Source organism: Cygnus atratus, chromosome 2 (genome assembly GCF_013377495.2).
Source record: "Cygnus atratus isolate AKBS03 ecotype Queensland, Australia chromosome 2, CAtr_DNAZoo_HiC_assembly, whole genome shotgun sequence".
Taxonomy (NCBI): domain Eukaryota; kingdom Metazoa; phylum Chordata; class Aves; order Anseriformes; family Anatidae; genus Cygnus; species Cygnus atratus.
This window is the reverse complement of record NC_066363.1, coordinates 44,942,296-44,961,019: the sequence shown is the minus strand read 5'-3', so window position 1 is coordinate 44,961,019 and position 18,724 is coordinate 44,942,296. Positions and strand designations below refer to the sequence as shown.

Sequence of the window (18,724 nt, the reverse complement as noted above, 5' to 3'; positions counted from 1 at the left end):
CTTCTTTGGGAGCTATAGAAAGAAACAGGAAAGAAAATACCTAAGTATACAATACCAAGCCTTTTGGCCTTCCATCCTTTTTTCAAGAGGTTGTTGCAAGTTGCTGGTGTGTCTGGAGTTACCCAGCCTAGTTAACTAGTCTACAGCACCAGAATATGCCAAATTGTTCATGCTAACACCATCCAGACACAGCTTTCTTGGGCACTCATTGCCATCTGCCTGCTAGTTGTACAAAATTATAGAGCTGCTGCCTGCTGGAAGAAGGGATCATAGAACACATCCAGGTTTTTCTCTCCAAGGTATAATCACCTTATTAAGAAAAATATCAAGACAAGCCCTCAGAACGCAGCTGAGTGTTGGGAGGAGGGTTAGGCAGTGACTCAGTGAGTCCAGGGCTTACAGCTGGTTTCTAGGTTTACAGACGGTCTGCATGCTCATCTGCACCTGGCAGCAGCCTTCTCGGCTGAAATTAAATATAGAAGCAAGGAACAAACTCCCACAAATACACGCTGCTAGATTCACACCGCCTGCCTTAATGGATCTTGCTAATTAACCAAGATAACAAATGCTTAGTGGACACGGCAGAAATATGCAAGAGAAACACTGGATCACTGTCTCACCTCATTGCCTCCAAAGCAGCAAATGTTTGCTCGCAGAACTTTCCAGAGGGCGGGCAAAAGGTTGGCAGCCTGCTTCTGACTGCGCACCTTGTGCATGCACAGACACTAAATGTGCAATGAGAAAACACATGGACAGGATTTTCACCTGGGCGATGGGGTGTTCTGGACTTTTTCTCCCATCCCTAGACAGCCTCACACCGATCAGCAACAGCCCATCCTCAACAGCAGGGACACTCTCTAGCAGAAAGGCCCAGGCTGACCTTGTGCATCTCTGACAGATGTACAAGATGCTCAGACAACTCCTGAGGAGTCCATGGACTATTCCTAAGGGACCTGTCGAAGATCATTCATCTACTGACCCTCCAGCATTTCTCCTAGTGGAATTACATCTCCATAACAGATGTGATTATCAGGCTTGCTTAGCTTAAAGGAAAAAGTTGTGTATGGTGACCTGGACACATGAAGGGCTAAGATTATTACTTGAAGGAGAAAGTCTAGGTAGTATCAGGGACAGAATTTCATTTCCCCTTCACAGCAATAAAATCCTCCTGTAAGAAGAATAAGCCATCAGCACCCTTTACTAAGTGAAAAAGGAACATCAGAAGCAGACACTGCTAAAGAAGATGGCCATTTCTTCCACACCTTACCAGTGACATTTATCTTCTAACAGAAGGACTGCAAGTTTGCCACAATTAAGAGATTTTTCTTACAGAAACGGAGTCAATTCAGAGCCATTCTCACACGTGCTATAGAGAAACTGGACTCTTCCAATAATCTTTTTTTCAGCAAGAACAGACAAGAGTTCATAAATTCTTACTGTTTTACTAGAAGTCATAATGAAACACCCCCAGAAGGCAGTAACCAACATCCACATTAGATTTGTTTTGGCAGCAGCCTGTAGCATGAGCATTTTTCATTACACAATAAACTCCCACCTATTTAGACCACTGTATAGAATAAAGATTTGGGTGGTTGAACAGCTTCCCAGAAGTTGCAAGACTCGTGCTGCCTTCCAACACTCATCGCTGAGCTGTTACCACACAAAACAGGTACATAGTATACTACCCTGACCTCATGTCACCCAGTCTCAAATGATGGCTACTATTTTTAACAGACGAGCACGTCTGTGGCTTACAATCTCTTGAAATATCCATTAGTAACGGCCAGAAGAGACTGGGAGGAGAAAAGCTGAGAGAGAACAACACAAGGGAATCATTCCTTTAAATTATCGGTTTTTCAAATGCTGTAGATTTGTGTCCTGGGGACGGCAATGCAAAGGATGTGGCTATGAAAAGGAACCCGCTATCTTAAACTCTTCAGGTTTTCTGGACTGAAGAGGATGCAAAATAACGTTAACCAAATCCTCAGACAACAGAGGAAAAATGGATACACCTCTGTTTTCACATCCCAGCACCTTTTGAAGAGAGCTACTTACACCTTCCCGCCAGTTCCAGCGTTTGCCATCATGTCTGTGGCTAAGCTTGGAAGTCGGATCACCTGTATTGCTTCTTCCTGCTGAAAGCAGCAGGTATCTGACAGAGAAACAAATCTTTCCTGCCCTAGCTCCCTCCCTGCTGCTCCAAGGAAGGGAGGACATTTCCACGCCAGCTTACACACCCCAGCATTCCAATACCCCAGACCTACTTGCACAATACTTACAATATTTCACAATGGAAAAATGCAAGAAAAAGCATTCTTAAAGAGCAGGAAAATAATTAGCTCATTGTATCGTCGGCAATTACTGAAGAGGAGGTTGAACAGCTAGCTGGCTTTGTATTGCTGCCATCCAGAATAGCTAAGGATTTGGGGGGAGGGTTGGAAAAGGTAAATAAAAAAATCTCTCTTCTGGAGAAGCTCTTCAATATGCTTTGATGATAATCAGCATTTTCTTCTACTTCTGGAAAGAAAAGCAGAAGCAGAAAGAGACTAATTTACAGTGCACAACTAACATTTAAATAATGGAGCCCTCCAAGTCACGTCTTCTATTAATGATGATAAAACCAATCACAGTTTTTGTATCAGCAGCTTATACAAATTAGTCATCTATCAACAGAACAGTATGCTCACATAAAGCAAAGATGTGGGATGTATAAATATCAACCCAGAAAATAACTAGACTTCCTCACTGAGGCATAGAAAGTACAGACAGATGCAGGAGGTCTAACTTTAGAGGGGACTTGTATGTGCACAGAATTAATCAATGCAGGTATTTCAATGGAGTGGCTAAACATTAGTTCCTACTTTCCAAAGGTGGTAAGAACATGTTATTTCAAGATGGTTTGCTACAGGTGCCATCGAGTCTGTAGGAAACATAAGTAACAGCAATATGAATCAGGTAAGGATTTGTGGAGGTTTTTTTTAGTTAGTTTGTGAAGTAGCAGCTGCTAATGTTCCCAAACACAGGGCAGATTTCCAGCTGCTTGGGATTAAGATGGCAGAAAGCTGCCCGTCCCTGTGACCTACTATCCTGCATTAGCAGGGCTGAAGGAAAGACAAATGCTTTTGGGAGCTTTCCTTCACAGACCTGATCTTTGGTGTAACCTTCCAAATCCTACCAGGCAGCATCTGCTACTGTCTCAGCAGTTTAAGGGCACTATTTGAGACACTCGAACACCACAATGCTCAAGCAGCCAACAGAGGCAGAACATAACTGTAAAACTGAAGTCTTAAAGTAAATAAATAATGGCACTAATAAATCAGCTGGGAGAAACCCAGGTGCTTGACCCAGGTTAAGTCTCCCTGATCCCCCTGCTTCCTCAGAGATAATCACAACTTTGACACAAAGGAAAACGCTACAGAACCGTAAATACAGTTTGCAGGTTTTCAGCATTCAGGTGAAGCAAACTGAACACATCAAGCACAAGTGTCACCCAGCAGCAGTGAAAGACTGAGCCATATATACCCAAACACAGGTACTCACAGGGTTTCAATCACAACTGAACAAACATAAAAAGAGGGCACAAGAGGCACTCCAACAAGTTAGGAGTGTGGCAAAACATATTCTTTACTTAACCTGAAGTGCATCCTGCTTTAGAAATAAAGTTTATGAAATACAGTGGGTTCTCTGGTGGAGGTCCAGGAAGTGACTCCTCACCCTCAGTAGTAATAATAATAATAAATAATAATAATAATGACAGATGTCAAATTCCCTTGCTTGGCTTACTTCCTCTTCAGATGGGTGCCGATTCCAAAGCCAGCCACACATCATGCAAAAAGGAGGATGAATATACTGGAAATGCCCCTGGGGATCACAGCAATGGGAACTCCACATTGCACAAGCGGACTAACGTCACACTGACACAGTTTCCCTAAGTAATGTGTTCTGCAACAAAAATGAAATAGCCAGTGGGAAGAAAGGGTTCAGGTCTAGAGCAGGCCCACAGGGAACAAGGTGAGAAAGGACACATACAACTTCTTAGGCCACCCAGTACAACCCGCAGCCTCCACATGTCATCCTTCAAAGCCCTACTTTTCGCACATCTCACCTCTACATTTCTTTTCCTTATCATTTCTTTACCACGCTGGGCTCTCTGACTACCCACAAGGCAACTCCACGTCTCCTTTCCCTCCAGAGCACCCCAGCCACAGCTTTCCAGGCCAGGCTTGTGCTACCTCCCTCCCTCCCATGCCTGGCCTCCCCTAACACTGAGGCCACCACCCAAAGAAAAAAGAAATGATGTTTGAGAAAAAAAGAAAGATGTTTGAGGAACGTAAGTCCCAGTTCAAGGAGGGAGCTGCTGCTCCCCTCTCAGTGGCCTCTCCACCCCACCAGCCTTACAAAGTAATGCAGAGCACAGCCATTCCTCTATGGGGGAATTTAGACACCTGGGGAGCAAACTGCCTTTCACACCATTCACCTGCATTCCTGCACTAAACCAGAACTGTTACCTCCTCTTTCCTCACACTACTATGAGACACCCAGAAGAGCTACCAAGGCAGCTCCAACAGAACAGCATCTTCATTTAAAAGGACACACAATCAGCATAGGCAGAGCACAAGTAACACGACCTAAAGACATGGACCAGTTAGAGTACAGAGGAGGGCCACGATGATGATCAGAGGGCTGGAGCACATCTCCTATGAAGACAGGCTCAGGGAGTTGGGGTTTTTCAGTCTGGAGAAGAGAAGGCTCTGGGGAGAGCTTACAGTGACCTACCAGTACCTAAAGGCCTACAAGAAAGCTGGAGAGGAGCTCTTTGTCAGGGAGTGTAGTTATAGCACAAAGGGGAATGGCTTTAAACTAAAAGAAGGTAAGTTTAGATTAGATATAAGGAAGAAATTCTTCACTCAGAGGGTGGTGAGGCACTGGCACAGGCTGCCCAGAGAAGCTGTGGACGCCCCATCCCTGGAGGTGTTCAAGGGCAGGCTGGATGGGGCTTTGGGCAACCTGGTCTGGTGAGAGGTATCCCTGCCCATGGCAGGGGGTTGGAACTGGGTGATCTTTAAGGCCCCTTCCAACCCAAACTATTCTATTCTGCCAGCTTCTGACTGGTTACTGCAATCAGCCAGAGTAGTAATGTCCAAATAGGATACCTCCTGCAGGCTCCACTGCCAAGAACATGGCTGAAAGTGCTCATAGGAGCCTATGACAATTACTGGCTCTGCATTGACATGGATCATTCTCTTTGATAAAAGGGACACTTCCACACACATCATTCTCTACTGCTTTCTCCCTGCTCAAGAGACTGTAAGAGAGAGACCAGAATTAACACTCTGTTAATTGCGACACTGCACAGATGATCATTACTTACCAATGACAACGCAGCACTACAGCTGTAGAAAGCAGCCACGTGCTTTAGGTGTTTGTTGTTTTTTTTTTCCTAAAGAAATTGGAAGGATTTTCTAAGGATTTGGAAGGATTTGTAGAAGGTTTGTCACAGCTGATTTTCAAGTCTCTATATCCTTGATTTGGAAATGGGAATCCACCAGACAGTTTTTTGGTTTCTAAACAGTTAACCAGAAACGCTCCTTCAGCCAGGAAGGGTCAGTTGGCTGTTCCTCTGTAACCGTGCCAATAATTTTGCTTTTTACTAACTCCATGGCACGCTGCCAAGCAGGAATTCAAGTTTGTCACAGTTCTGCTGACATTTAATTTTTGCTTCTCAAATTCCCCTTCCCTCCACCCTTTTTTTGCCAAGATAAGCTTACTAGATAATACAAATCAATCTTAACTCCTTGTTGTCTTAAATGCAAGCATCAGGACTTCAGCGCACAAAAGCAGTCGTGTCATAAGGAGCCTCTTTTCCATCCTACCTCTGATATACCAATGGGTAGCACACCTACGAACCAGAGGGGAAGACCTGGATATCCTGCGGTTGGATCTGGACCCAGGAACTGTCGCTCACCCTCAGAGCTGCCCCCCAGCCTGCAGCCGAGCCAGCTGGTGCTGTGATCCAATTAGTTATCATTCACTGAGTGGATTTGGATGGGAAACTAGGGTGGCTGTAGGAAGCAACACTGGCAAGACAACACTTTCCAGTTCCTAATTAATTTTTAAGAGTGATTGGCAAGTTATGTTGATGTAAAAAGCCTTCATTTCTTGAGCTAAGCAGATTACCATCTGTAGAGCCATACTGCTTTCAGACTTCTCAAGCTGAACACCTAGAATCCGAGATGCAATGGCGATTTTGAAAGTTTCGTTCAACTACAGGCACTGCAATCTTCTGCACAGAGTGGTTATCAGCCTCATCAGCTGAGGAAGAGTCTTCCAACTAGGTAAACGTGCTCCTATCTGCTTACACCCTTCCCACCTTCACCATCAAGCGGCTAAGTTACTCCTCAGTTCCTGTTCTGCAAGATTACAACAGCCTACCTTTCACCCTGGTTCACTCTGGATGTTAGATTTGTAGAATCACTCGCTGCAGGATTCACCTGACAACTTTTAAATGGTTAAGCAACTTTAAATAATTGTACACATCTAGTCTTTGGAAGAGGGATGCATTTCAGAAGGCTTTTCACATGCACCTACCTCTTACCACTAACCACAGACATTGATTAAGGGCCTGAATGATTACCTTAGACTCTAAATCCTTCCATAGATAAAGCTAATCAAGCTAAATACTGCACTCTCACTCAGTCTACTAGTGTCCACTATAACCTTCTGATCCTACTGGTGAAATCCAACCAAAATCCACATCAGAAAGACAAAATAATTGCTCAGCAGTAACTGGGTTCCCCTACGTTTTGTGAAGACAGGCAGAATAGAGACCCAGGGTCCAAATATCTGAAAGCTCACCCATAATTCTTTACCTTGTCAGCTGACTTCTTTAAACAGATGTATCGATCCAATATAAAATATGAGAGAAAGATTATTAGTGAAGTGAGGGGAAGGAGCGGTACTATAAACAAAGTGGTAGAGAGCACAGTGGCTGTCCCTGCTGAGCACAATCTATTCGTCCAACTGCATTTAATCCCAGGTACACCTAGACATCAGCAATGAAGACGCTGTTGTACAGTGATGCCAGCATGTTTTTCCAAGCCTTTTGTGACAAGAGTGCTTTTTAAGAAAGTATGCCAACAAGATGAAAGGCAGAATTAGTTGTAAAGCTAAATCAGGGAAGGTCACCCAAGAGGAAGGAAGATGAGTACACCCTTTCAATGTATTGCTCTCTGAACACTTGTTACAGATGGGTCCCTCAGTGAGTGACATATATACATATGACCTAGCATAGATCTTTCATCTCTTTTTGCCTCAAGCAAGCTTTTCAATGCTCTTTTGTAAAAGCTAGACAGGGCAGGGGGTGGGGGGGAATACCACAAAGCAAAAACATGTTCCTCCCAAAACAGGCTCACTACTAAAGCTGAGCAAAGCATCCACACCTACTCCCACTCTGAGCCAGTACTAGGGACTGAAACATAACTTCTCACTCTGTAAAAAGAGCTCAGTAACGGAAGATAAGGCTTCATTAAAAGCAACACTCCCAGGGCTTTTACTCTGGTAAGGGTCACTGCAGATGCATAGATTTTTGTACTTGTAGGGGTCGGGGAATACATTTCTATCCAACTTTTTTTTTCCCCATCAGAAGCAAAGCAGGAAAGTCAAGTTCTCCTCTTCAGTTTGTCCCTGGGTTCCCAAGTGATGACGTACAGGTAAGTGTTTTAATGGCACCTTTCACCCTAAAGTGCTTTTACTGCCCTTAATGAACTCAGCTTCACAGCAGTTTGACAGCACCATTTTATACAGAAAGAGAAAAATGAAGTAATATATTTAAGCCACGCAGCAACACAAGATCAACTCTGAACAGTCCGATGACTTACACAACAGACCACACTTATTTTAGCACAGCATCCTGTCCCAGTGCATGATACCACTAGTGAGGTAACACACTTCTCAAACTCTTACCACATGCTCAGACACTATTGCATAGGAGCTTTCCAGACCCAACCCTGCAAAATGCTAAGTCAACTGTGGCTTAAGACACTCCTAGCCTCAGAGGCTCAAGATGTACACTTGTTTACATTATTAATGTTTTCTGGCAATGTCACCCTTCTTCCCCATTACATTTGGGGAAAAGAGAGGCCAATTTTCAGACTAGTCACATAGGGAAGCAGGACCCTATGGGTCCCTTCCAACTCAGGATATTCTACGATTCCATTGAACATGAGCATTAAAGCATAAGTCAAAGAACAACCTTAAAAAAAAAAATATGCCAAATGCAAAAGTCCTTGCAGTAGAACAATAAAATTTGATTAAACAACTAATTTGAATCAAAATGCTCTGAAACAGTAGGGTACCCCTGTAGTCAACATGAAGGGCCCACTGTGATACCAAATGAGGAATCACAACAAAGTTGTCTTTGGAGAAGTTGCATGAAATCTTCACGGTCAAGAGCATTAGCTCGCTCTTGCTTCAGCCTCAGCAAAAGCTGAATATTAATGCTTTTGTGCCAACAGACAGCATCCTGATTCCCTGTGCCTCTGCTTCGGAGGACAAAGCACTCGAATGGTAACACTAAGGGCCCATTGTTCTGTTAGAGCAAAGTTCCACCCTGAGACAGACCAAGCTGAAATTCTCTTGGCGTATGTTACACAAACAAGATGCTACAGGACTCTTGCATGGGAGAACTAATTTGTTTTGAATTCCCCATCTCCTGCCAACACAGGATTGCATAAGATGGGGATAAGGGTGAAGAGACGAAAGGACGCACGATCCTGAAGCTTCTCCAGGGAGTACTTGACTCGAGGACTTTTTTTTGCTGACCCCACATCAGTGCCCTTGTACCATTTTAATGTGTTTTATTTTAATAGCTTAAATAATATTTCCACAAGAGAATCAGGTTGCTTTCTCATGGCACCAACGTCCTTGGTTTCACTAAATACAGCTTTTATCAGATAACTTGCCCTACAACTGGCATCTTAAATGCAAGCAACTCTGGACAACTCCTGCATTTATGCCAAACTAGGTTTCTTTAATTATGCAGTTCTTTGTTCCCAGAAGACTTCAATTTACAGGGCTTGTTTTTACCTCCCTTTACTGAGAACAACAAACAAAAATTTACACTTCCCTTTCTCTTACAAGCACAGCAATGCATTTTATCCCTTATTGTTTAATTAAAGCTCTTCCAGCTACACAGAACCTTTTGTCTGTGCTTTCAGAAGTAGCCTAATGGCTCTGAAATAGCTGTAAAGACAGCAGGTAGAAAAGAAACTTCATAAGCTACATGTTTTTCTAAACTTGAATGGAATGATATCAAGCTATTCTCATGATTTCTTCACAATTTTAGGAATCAAAGTGTAACAGAAAGACATCAGGCCTACATCTAAACATTCTAATATTCTGGTACTTTCCTTTCATTTCATATCCCCACCCAATTTGCTCCCAAATAAACTGAACTTTCCTAGACTAAATGAAGACTACAAAAACTCTTTGGGCAGATGCCTTACTGACAATTACTGTACCAACCTTCCCAATCTCCCCATTTCCAGACAGATGCTCTGTTCACTGTCCTTCAACACTAACACTCCTCTTTGCCCTCATATTTTGTATTTCAAGATTTTATTAGACAAGGAACCAAAGGTAAATCAGAGATGATCTTTCAGCTCATTCTCCTGAGCAGATACAAAGAGAACTCTGTTCCCTGACTGGCTCCATAACACAAAATGCAGAAAAGTCAAATGAATGGCAAGAAGGGGAATTCCTGAAAAAAAAAAAAAAAAAAAGAAAAACTAAAAGGGTAAGCTGTCAAGTATCGCAGAATTAAAAATAAATCTGTAGAAAATTAGCAGATCAAGGATAAGTAGCATTTAAACCTAGCTAATGACAAAATGAATTGGGAGAAAAATATGGTATTCTCTAACAAGCTCAAGGCAAATGTAGTGATTTTGCAAGTCTCAGGACTTGAAGCTGTTTCAGTTTTCTAGTGCTCTCATAAAGCACCTTTGAACTAGTATGACCAAATGGATCTCAGAAGCAGCAAAGATGTAGGAATAAGAAATTTCACTTTTAGGACATAATCTCCTGCCAACTTCAGGACAGATGACTAAGTTCACTGCTCTCAGTGCCTGATGTTACAAACCTCAAAGTCATCTCATTTTTTGGTACTGCAGACTATGGATTTCTACCATTGACTTTTCCAAGTATAACTCCTGAAGTCCTATACATTCTGTACCTTACATAGCTATTTATGGTTTAAAAAGTATGAGATCATACGTGAGGCAGGGTCAGGTTTTTTTTTAAACATTGTACGTACTAATTAACACAATATAAACAATCAGCTCCTTGTTCTTATTTCATTACCAACTTCCTCTCTTTCTCCACATTACTTCTGCTGGTTTATCTCTACCACAGACGCTAGGCCCTGTGAGCAGGGACTGCTTTCAGAACAGTTACAGATGAGCAGTAGATACCACACTATATTTGGAAGCAGTTTACTTTTTACTATGCTTTCACTAGTCTCAAGGATTAAGTCCAATAATTCCCCCACATAATCTTTACTGCCTGAGACAACAGCTCCAAATAAATGCTGTGCAATTTAAAGGACAAGCATAGTCCCCATTTTCTTGTGTGACACACCTCATCAGCCCAATCCCTGCTTCATCAGCTTTCAAAGCAACAAAGCCTGCATTCACACCTCACTTTTCTGTGCCCTGCTCCGAGGATGTATTCTTTTCCCTCCCCCTTCTTCTATTACCTGGTGAGTTTACTTTCCACCTCCTGGTGTACACCAACACTACTTCTCTCACCTCTCAACCTCATCCCCTACTTATTTTTATAAACAAAATCCTCCTCCCGTCTTTTTTTTTTTTAAACACCTTTCACACGTTGCCCCACCTCTCTTTCACTCTTCTCACGAACACACTCACATCCTGGTTACCCAGCTACCGATTACAACACACACGCCCTTCCAGCTGAGCACAGAAGCAGCAACCCCAGGCAACACTTCCCCCTACTTCTGCCCTCCCTGACATGGGAGAAAACAGCAGTAGCACTCGAGGGCAGCCTCCCCCTTGAAGAAATAAAACATGAAAAAGCCTCAGACACCAACAGAACCCACCACAGATGCCAAGCAGAAGCACTCCCTAAGCCACCATGTGTTCAACCCTCAGCTACTTTATCCTTCAGGTGAGAAGCTGCCTGACGTCTCACAAACTTCCCGTTGAAGCCTTTTAACTGCTCAGCATTTTGCTTTAAGGAAAAGTAGCCACACAAGGTCTACACTATATTTTCAAACAATTACAACTGTTGATAGGACAGAGCAAGGCTCTGAAAGGCCATTTGTAATGAGGAGAGAACAGAACAAGCTTTCTGCTATTCATAGTTCATGTCTGTTGTAGCTGTCCGTGGACTGAAGAATATGTGCAGCTGTGACTGTAAAGAAACACACTTTGCCATCGATTCACATGGCCAACATGCAACTCAAGACATGGACAGTGTCCGCCGAGTACGTACACTTAGGACGTTATTAATAGCAGGGAAGCGATGCAATCACTATGTGCTCTCTAGCATAAGCTTATAAGGCAGAAAGTTCTCACCTGCCTGGCCACCCTCCGAGCTTCCCAGTAAGGTTTAGAGTCTTCTACAGCTTTCCCAATCTTCTTTACCAGTTCATCCAGTTTTACCGTTGCTTCGACCAGCACGGAGCGGAACTTCTGGCGTGCATCCTTCAAAACGTTGCAGAGCAGGAGAAAGGAAAGAAAGGACAAAGACAGATTAGAACTTTAAACTTCATTTCTACCCATTTGCCCCTACCTCCAGGATGTTCTTAAGACTCACCCATGAGCTGACACATTCAAAACAGTTACTGTCATGTGGGCTAAGCCAGAATTCTCATTAGAGGTAATAACGGGAACCCCAAACTGCATCTGAAAGCTAGCATCCTGGACATCAAATGTCTGTCTTCCAGAGAGAGACAGCTTCTATACAAAGCCTGCAATAGCCTGTGCTAGTTGTCACCTCTGGCAGGATTTCTCAGAGAGGAATAGCTAGTAAATGACTCGGCTGGGGAGCAAATCACAGCGTTACAACTTCTGAGAGACAGTTAAATGGCAAAGACATCTCATCTAATGCATTGTCTCATAGTTCAGGATTGTTCAGGAGCATGCATAATGTTCACAGAAATTCGAGTCTGTCCTCACACTTTCCAGAGAAACCTTACCAGAAGTCTCCCTGTAACTGCTTTACAAATTTTGAAAGTTAGTATTTACTAAGGATTTTCAACACAATTTCCAGAATCCTTCTCACTGAGCCTCTCCTTTCAGTAAACAGAACTGGGCTGCCAGGCAGGCCTAATCCCGCAGCAAGCTGGCACTCGGATGGAACCAGCATCTCTTAATCTCAGCACGTGTCCCACCTCTAGCAGCATCCCCCAGCAGAGACACCATTTCACAACACAGATGAGGATGGACAGGATTTGATTTCTGCAGGAGGAAGAACCAAACACATCCCACGTGGCAGTGGGACATTTTCAAGTGGGCTCCTCTTTCTGTTTTACAAATGCACCCTACTTACTTGAAGAGCAGCAAAAGTTTTCAGCTTTTCATTGCAGAAAGATTTTCTAGCGTCAAAGCCCATCTTTTCAGCTATAGTTTGTATCAATGGATAAGGACTTCTACTTTCCTTTTATTATTTATTACATTTAAGAAAAACAAATTCCAGCTACTTCCAAACTAGATGAGTTGCCCTTTTTATGTAATTACCTTTACTGCTCTACTGCAACTTCCATACCCTCAAGCAGAGCGATCCTGATTTCCATCTCAGCATCCAGCACAAACTAAATCAATGGAATTGTTGCAGAGGGATGCAAATACAGGCTGGGACCTGGCCCAGAATTTAAGGAGACCAAGATGAAGGGCCATGTGAGCTCTTGACAAGCCTTGTAATTCTAATTAGAGAGCAGGATTTAGGCAGACTGCTGGAGTGACATGTTGATAAATCAGGAAGCAGCTGGCTTGAAGAAGTGCTCTAATTCAGGAGGCTTTTGTCATTACTGCTGAGGATTTCTAGAATGCACAACTGTTTATTCAGTGGAAGAACTAAAATACATTGGAGCCTACTACTTTGCTCACAGAAGCAGAAAAATCTGCAACAATACATTAGTTTTACAGAAAAAGAAACATCCTTCAGTAAAAGCTGCTTTCATTCCATTTTAGTCTTCTCTAAAACCTTAATCAGCATCAGTAGTATTTTTTTCAGTGTAAATAGCTTTGTTTTCTTAAAGTGCTCCAAATTATTCTAAGAAAATACTTAAATGGGTAGCAGGGCCAAAATGGAGAATTAAATGCACATTAACTTACTGTTGACTGGATTGGAGTTATTACACTAAAATAGTTTCTTAGTGATAGTATGAAGCGTATCTTTCAAACAACATCTACCAAGTCAATGAGTTTCTTAATGAGAAAAGTTAGATACTTCCAATTAAAGTACTGGATGATACACGGTTCACTGCTCAACATGAATTTCACAAGAAACTGAAACAAGACTGCAAGCATGATGACTATATTGCAAGAAAAATGTTAAGTACTGAAGTACATTTAACAAGAAATCATTTTCCTATAAATGCCTAAATAATATTTAAAAATTCATTTCTACACAAATGTACCTAAAACTTTGGTTTTCAGTTTGTGAAAGCTGTGTATTTGGATACCAGTTGTGGAAAGTGAATAATTAGAGAGAAACAGAGATATATGCAGTGATTTACCAAAAAAATCAGTTTCCATGTCTGCAAGATAAGCTCTTGGAACAAAGAGACCTGTCAACAGCAACTGTGTATTATCACTAACAAATCTGTGCTTAGAGACCTACCCCAAAATTATTCATGTAATTACGTCTACACTTATCCAACGTGAAAAAGACTTATCCAAAAGGAAAAGAGAACAGCAAATAAAACCCAAAAAATGCCAAGTAGAGAGCAGTCTCACAGGAACATCCAGATCCATGAATCTCCCACCAACTGAGTGGAAGTGCATACAAATTACTAAACTGTAACTAATCCTCTAACAGGCACCTGAGGCACAGGTCTTGTAAACGCTTAAGCACGTGTTAATCCATGGACACAGCCCCACCTAACAGGATAGCTAGTTACACACAACGGAGCAAACCTACAGTTCTTATTTCCTCCCCAGAGATGCCAGTTTCCTATTTTGGAGCTTCACATAGGGTCTACCATCCTCATTTTTTCCCATGGAGAAGAATAATGAGTAACAAAATGCCCCAGGAACTTTACATCCATGTCATCCACTACACGACGTATTTAAAATGACATCTTTATTCCCAGGCTCCCGATTGCCACGAACACAAGTCTGCAGGCTCCGCCACCTTCTGCACGAGAGAAAAAGCAGATGCTGACACTCTGCCTGAATCAGCCCCGCAGCCAAAGGCTTCCAGCCATCTCGTTCAGACACAGCGACCACGAGCAGAGGTCTCTGAGAAGTGGTGACACCAAACCCATGCCCTCTCCTCTCCTGCACTTCACGTGCTGTCCTAAAGCCCTAGCTACACCACAAGAGCAAACAGTTCCCACATCACAAACCCACACAGCGCGCCAGCCCTGCCACGTGCCGCCAGAACACCTGTAAAAGTCATCCCCCTTGGGACAACACAAAACTCCCCTGGTGGGCACCACCAGGGAGGTTTAAATAAGAAATACAGGTGCAGCAGCTATTTTTTACTCTTGGTGTGAAACCAGGGGGGTCAGAAGTACCAAGGCTTCTGCACCGCATACAGCAGGAGCATTGGGCTTGGTGCACCTACCACTGACGTGGCAGTCTTACTAACTAGGCTCTGACTAACACAGGTGTTTGTCATGCACACAACTCCAGCGGGCACAGCACTTGGTGCATCATGTGAACAGCTGCAATCTACTTCTCAACATCTTTTTCTAGTGGCTGCAAGAGCTCCGCTTCCTTCCTGGAAATCCTTCACATTTTTCTCCCATGTGATTGATTTTACAAGTGCAGTTTTAGGGAGCATGCCAGACCTCTGTCCCTTAAATGCTTTTCCTGCAAAAAGGTGGAAAGAAACAAAAATTAAGTTTTGCACTTAACACGCACCTGTTGAAGGATAAAGCATGCTTGTTTTTCCTTTCTGATTAGTGATGGTGTTGAGCTGGTGTTAGATGCCAGATGACAAGCAAATCACCATCCATCTCTGCCCATCAAAAGGAAATACATATTCTCAAACAATTTTCTTTTTAAAATGAACTTACTACATCAACTGCGTATGAAGCATCTTAGCACCAAGTGCATCTTAATTTCATTTACAATGGTTGTCCTCTGATCTTCCTGACTATCTGGTGTGCAGAATCTCTGACAAACCATTCAATCAGCTTGGGAGGTGCACGGGAAATGAGATTGCTGCCTGAAAGACAGGCTTCGTCTGTTCCCAAGAGGGAGGCAGCATTCACCCCTGCCTTCCTCCGCCACAGAGGCCTACCAGCTGTGAAACCTCTCTTCCAGGTTACAGCTGTGTCAGGATCAACAACCTGCAGGTGCGAGGAGCAGGTAGGCTGCCCAGCTACACACAGAGCAGGTGCATGTGCATGTGCTCAGAAGACTACCCCAGAGCATTGAATACTGACATTTTGAACATCCATTTGGCACTCAAGCAGCTCAGATAAAGCAGATTGACAACCAAGCCTTAAGAACAAAGTGCAAGGAAAGGGCTATGTAACACAGCACTTAGTTCTGAAGCATGGGGGGGGGGGGGGGGGGGGGGGCGGGGAACTATTTCTTTCTATACAGCTATTAATCTGCCATTTAAGAACAATATAAATCAGTATATGGAAGTTGTTTTAACCTCCTGCTTGCCGACAGTTAGAGACTACAAATACAATCTGATTTTTTTGCCTTTTAGTCCTCTTAGAAAAAGGCCAAGGGAGGCAAGCAGGGAGAGGAACTGGGTGCTCCTTCCAAAGCACATTTCTCTGCTGAACTCCTCCTTCCTTCAGCTAGGAACCCATTTCTGCTTCAAGGCTGTGAACCAAGTAAAGCCCTTTGACTCACTCAGGTGACAAAATCTTTCCAGAGTCAGAGTGGAGGAAGAAGCCTTTCCTTACTCATTCACAGACGAAAGCAAAAGGCAAAACAACAAAAGCAGTGCACAGTTCACGTGCAGGAGCCATTTCCTAAGGAAACAAGGGAATTATAGACATGGAAAGAGCTGCTAGTGCCAGACAAATCCATCACACATGTATATCACACTCCAAAAGACAGCAGGAAAAACAGCTACAGAGCTGCTCCTCCCTTTTCTGTGCACTCTTCTCTGGGACACTGGAAAACGCTGCACGGGGCTGCTGATAAGGTGGCGGATGTTTCTACAGATAAGTTTCCCCAGCCCGAACAGGCGTGGTCAGAATGAGATTCCTGTCACTGACAGGCCAGTCTTCTAGAACTTGGAAGGCTGAGGATTTTTAAAAAAATACTTAAAATTCTTATGTGGAACACGGTCAAAATCTCGAGCTTTACCCTGAGAAAACAAGTACATTGAGGAGGAATTCAGTAAAAGGACCCTTCCCCTTTTGAGAGGAGTTCAAATGCTGACAAGGCTCACAAGGGAAAGAGCACCACAGCAGATACAACCCTGTCCTGTGACTCTATTCAACACCAACCCAGAGTAACCTTCAGGGTAAACCCAGGCCTAAAATTAGCACTAAGCCCTGGAGATCAGGGCCAGAGGATCTAGGCAAGCATACAAGAAGGATCCTAACCAAGCCCTACTTCCAACAAGCATGGCTGAATCTAGTTTTCATGTGCAATCGCCACCTCTCAGCAAACATTGGCAAGCTTGCAGCTCCAGCAGCACAAAAGCTCTCTCTAACACAACCCACACTTTGAGATTGCTGGGATTCCAGTGGTAATTTTAGTGGTATGTGCAGTATTTTTCTCCCCACGATGCTGCCAGAGGGTCCCTCGATGAATCTGCTACATCTGAATTGCACTTTCGAGAGGTGGTCAAAGGCACGGATGAGTTAACAAATGTGCATGACTCACCCACCCAGCTAAGTACATTTGCAACTTCTGATGGAGACGCGTTTCCAGTACACAGGAAAAAAGCCCCAATAGTAAAGCACAGCTCTAACGTGCATTTAGTCAAAACGTACTCACATCTCCACTGCAAGATGTTTCCCGCATCTCTTCCCAGAGGCTTGAAACAATCAGGGATGTTAGGAAAGCCAAGTGTTAAAGCCCCTGGAGGACCTTTATCATCATTTTGCTGTGTCAGTAATGCTCAGCGTTGCACTTAGTATGAGCAGTGTTAAGGATTTTAAATGAAGCCTAATCAAAGATTCATTAACAGGCAATACATTAATGCAACATATAACTACCAGCCGCTCAGTGCCCTTTATCAGGGCCACGTGTCCTGAAGAGGCTGTGAGCATCGTCAGGTCAGGATAATTCTCCAGGGTTTAGTGGGATAGGTCAAAAGAGCAAAGAACAAGTGATTATATCAACTAAAGAACAGATATAGCCAACTTCAGCATATCTACTCAACACATTCCACACATGTAAAACCACACCTTTCGCATGGTGGTTTGGGTGCAAAATTTCTCTTTTTTTTTTTTTTTTTTAAAGAAAAAAAGGCAGGCTGGTCAACTTAAAAGAGGATTCCTCATTTTATCACCTCTGTGATCAAGCCAACTTCAATACATCATCAAAACCCTGACATGCCTGAGGCTACACTAGGAGAACACAATATCAAAGTCCTAGAAGGATCTACTGATTTTAGCACCTTAACATTTCTAGTGGGTAAACATTACTATTTTGCAGGTGTAGAACTGAGGCACAGGGAGAATGGAAGCACAGGCTTTAAAAACATTTAATACCTACAGCTTTTTTGCAGTTAATGGAAACTGGAGAGAGTGGACACATGCAGCAGCCCAGTTCAGAGCAACTCGTGCAAGGCTACAAAAGTCCAAAACAGTCTCACAGAAAGAAGATGCCACAAGGCTCCTCTTCCTGCTGATCAGGGAGTACACCAAATCACAAAAACCGTCATAGTTCATTGTTTTTTCTTCCTAAAATTCCTTCAAAGACATGAACCTTCCACTCAAATGCTCCAGTTGCTTTTTCAGATTATTCAGGAAATATTCCACAGTGGGAATGAATGGACCACAAAGTAATACCACAAGACGTTGTATGCCGGCTTCCTGTAATATAAATAGCCTAATGATATTGTGTTCCCATTAAAGTCAACTATGATCAGGTATTATTTGCTTCATATTTTCAATAATGGAATGGAATAGGATAGATATATCTCCATTGTTTGGTAGAAGAAAAATAAGCACAACTTCTAATGAAACATCTTGCAATAGCAACACCACCACAAACTAGGAATGGGCAACAAGAGGGGCCCAAAGCTGCTAGTAGCAGTCAAAACAACAAATCTTCAAGGCCAAACTTGGTGTGGCTCTCCCAAAAGACCATGTTCTTAAGCAGCATTCAAGGACTTAAGTCTTTGAAACAGAGCAATCGCGATTCTGAATGCCCCCTTCCAAGCTCTGGATTTATCCTATAAAGCTGCTTGGCAGAGCTCTCTTTTTTTGGCTGGAATGAACATGTGGGATTTTTTATTGTTATATCACAGGGGGGGGGGGGATAAAAAATATTTCCTCTAGAAGTGTTCTAAGTCTATTTAAAATGCATTTATCAAGATGTATATAAACTTAGAC

At 43.0% G+C, this 18,724-nt stretch overlaps 1 protein-coding gene across 1 annotated transcript in view; it reads right to left on the bottom strand.

Moving 5' to 3' along the window:
* The window catches only part of SH3BP5 (SH3 domain binding protein 5), a 48,576-nt gene that overhangs the window by 25,444 nt on the left and 4,408 nt on the right, over positions 1 to 18,724 (bottom strand). Inside the window, exon 3 of the mRNA XM_035549681.2 lies at positions 11,592 to 11,720. Coding sequence (XP_035405574.1) covers positions 11,592 to 11,720 — 129 coding nt within the window. The remainder of the gene's footprint in view (positions 1 to 11,591; positions 11,721 to 18,724) is intronic.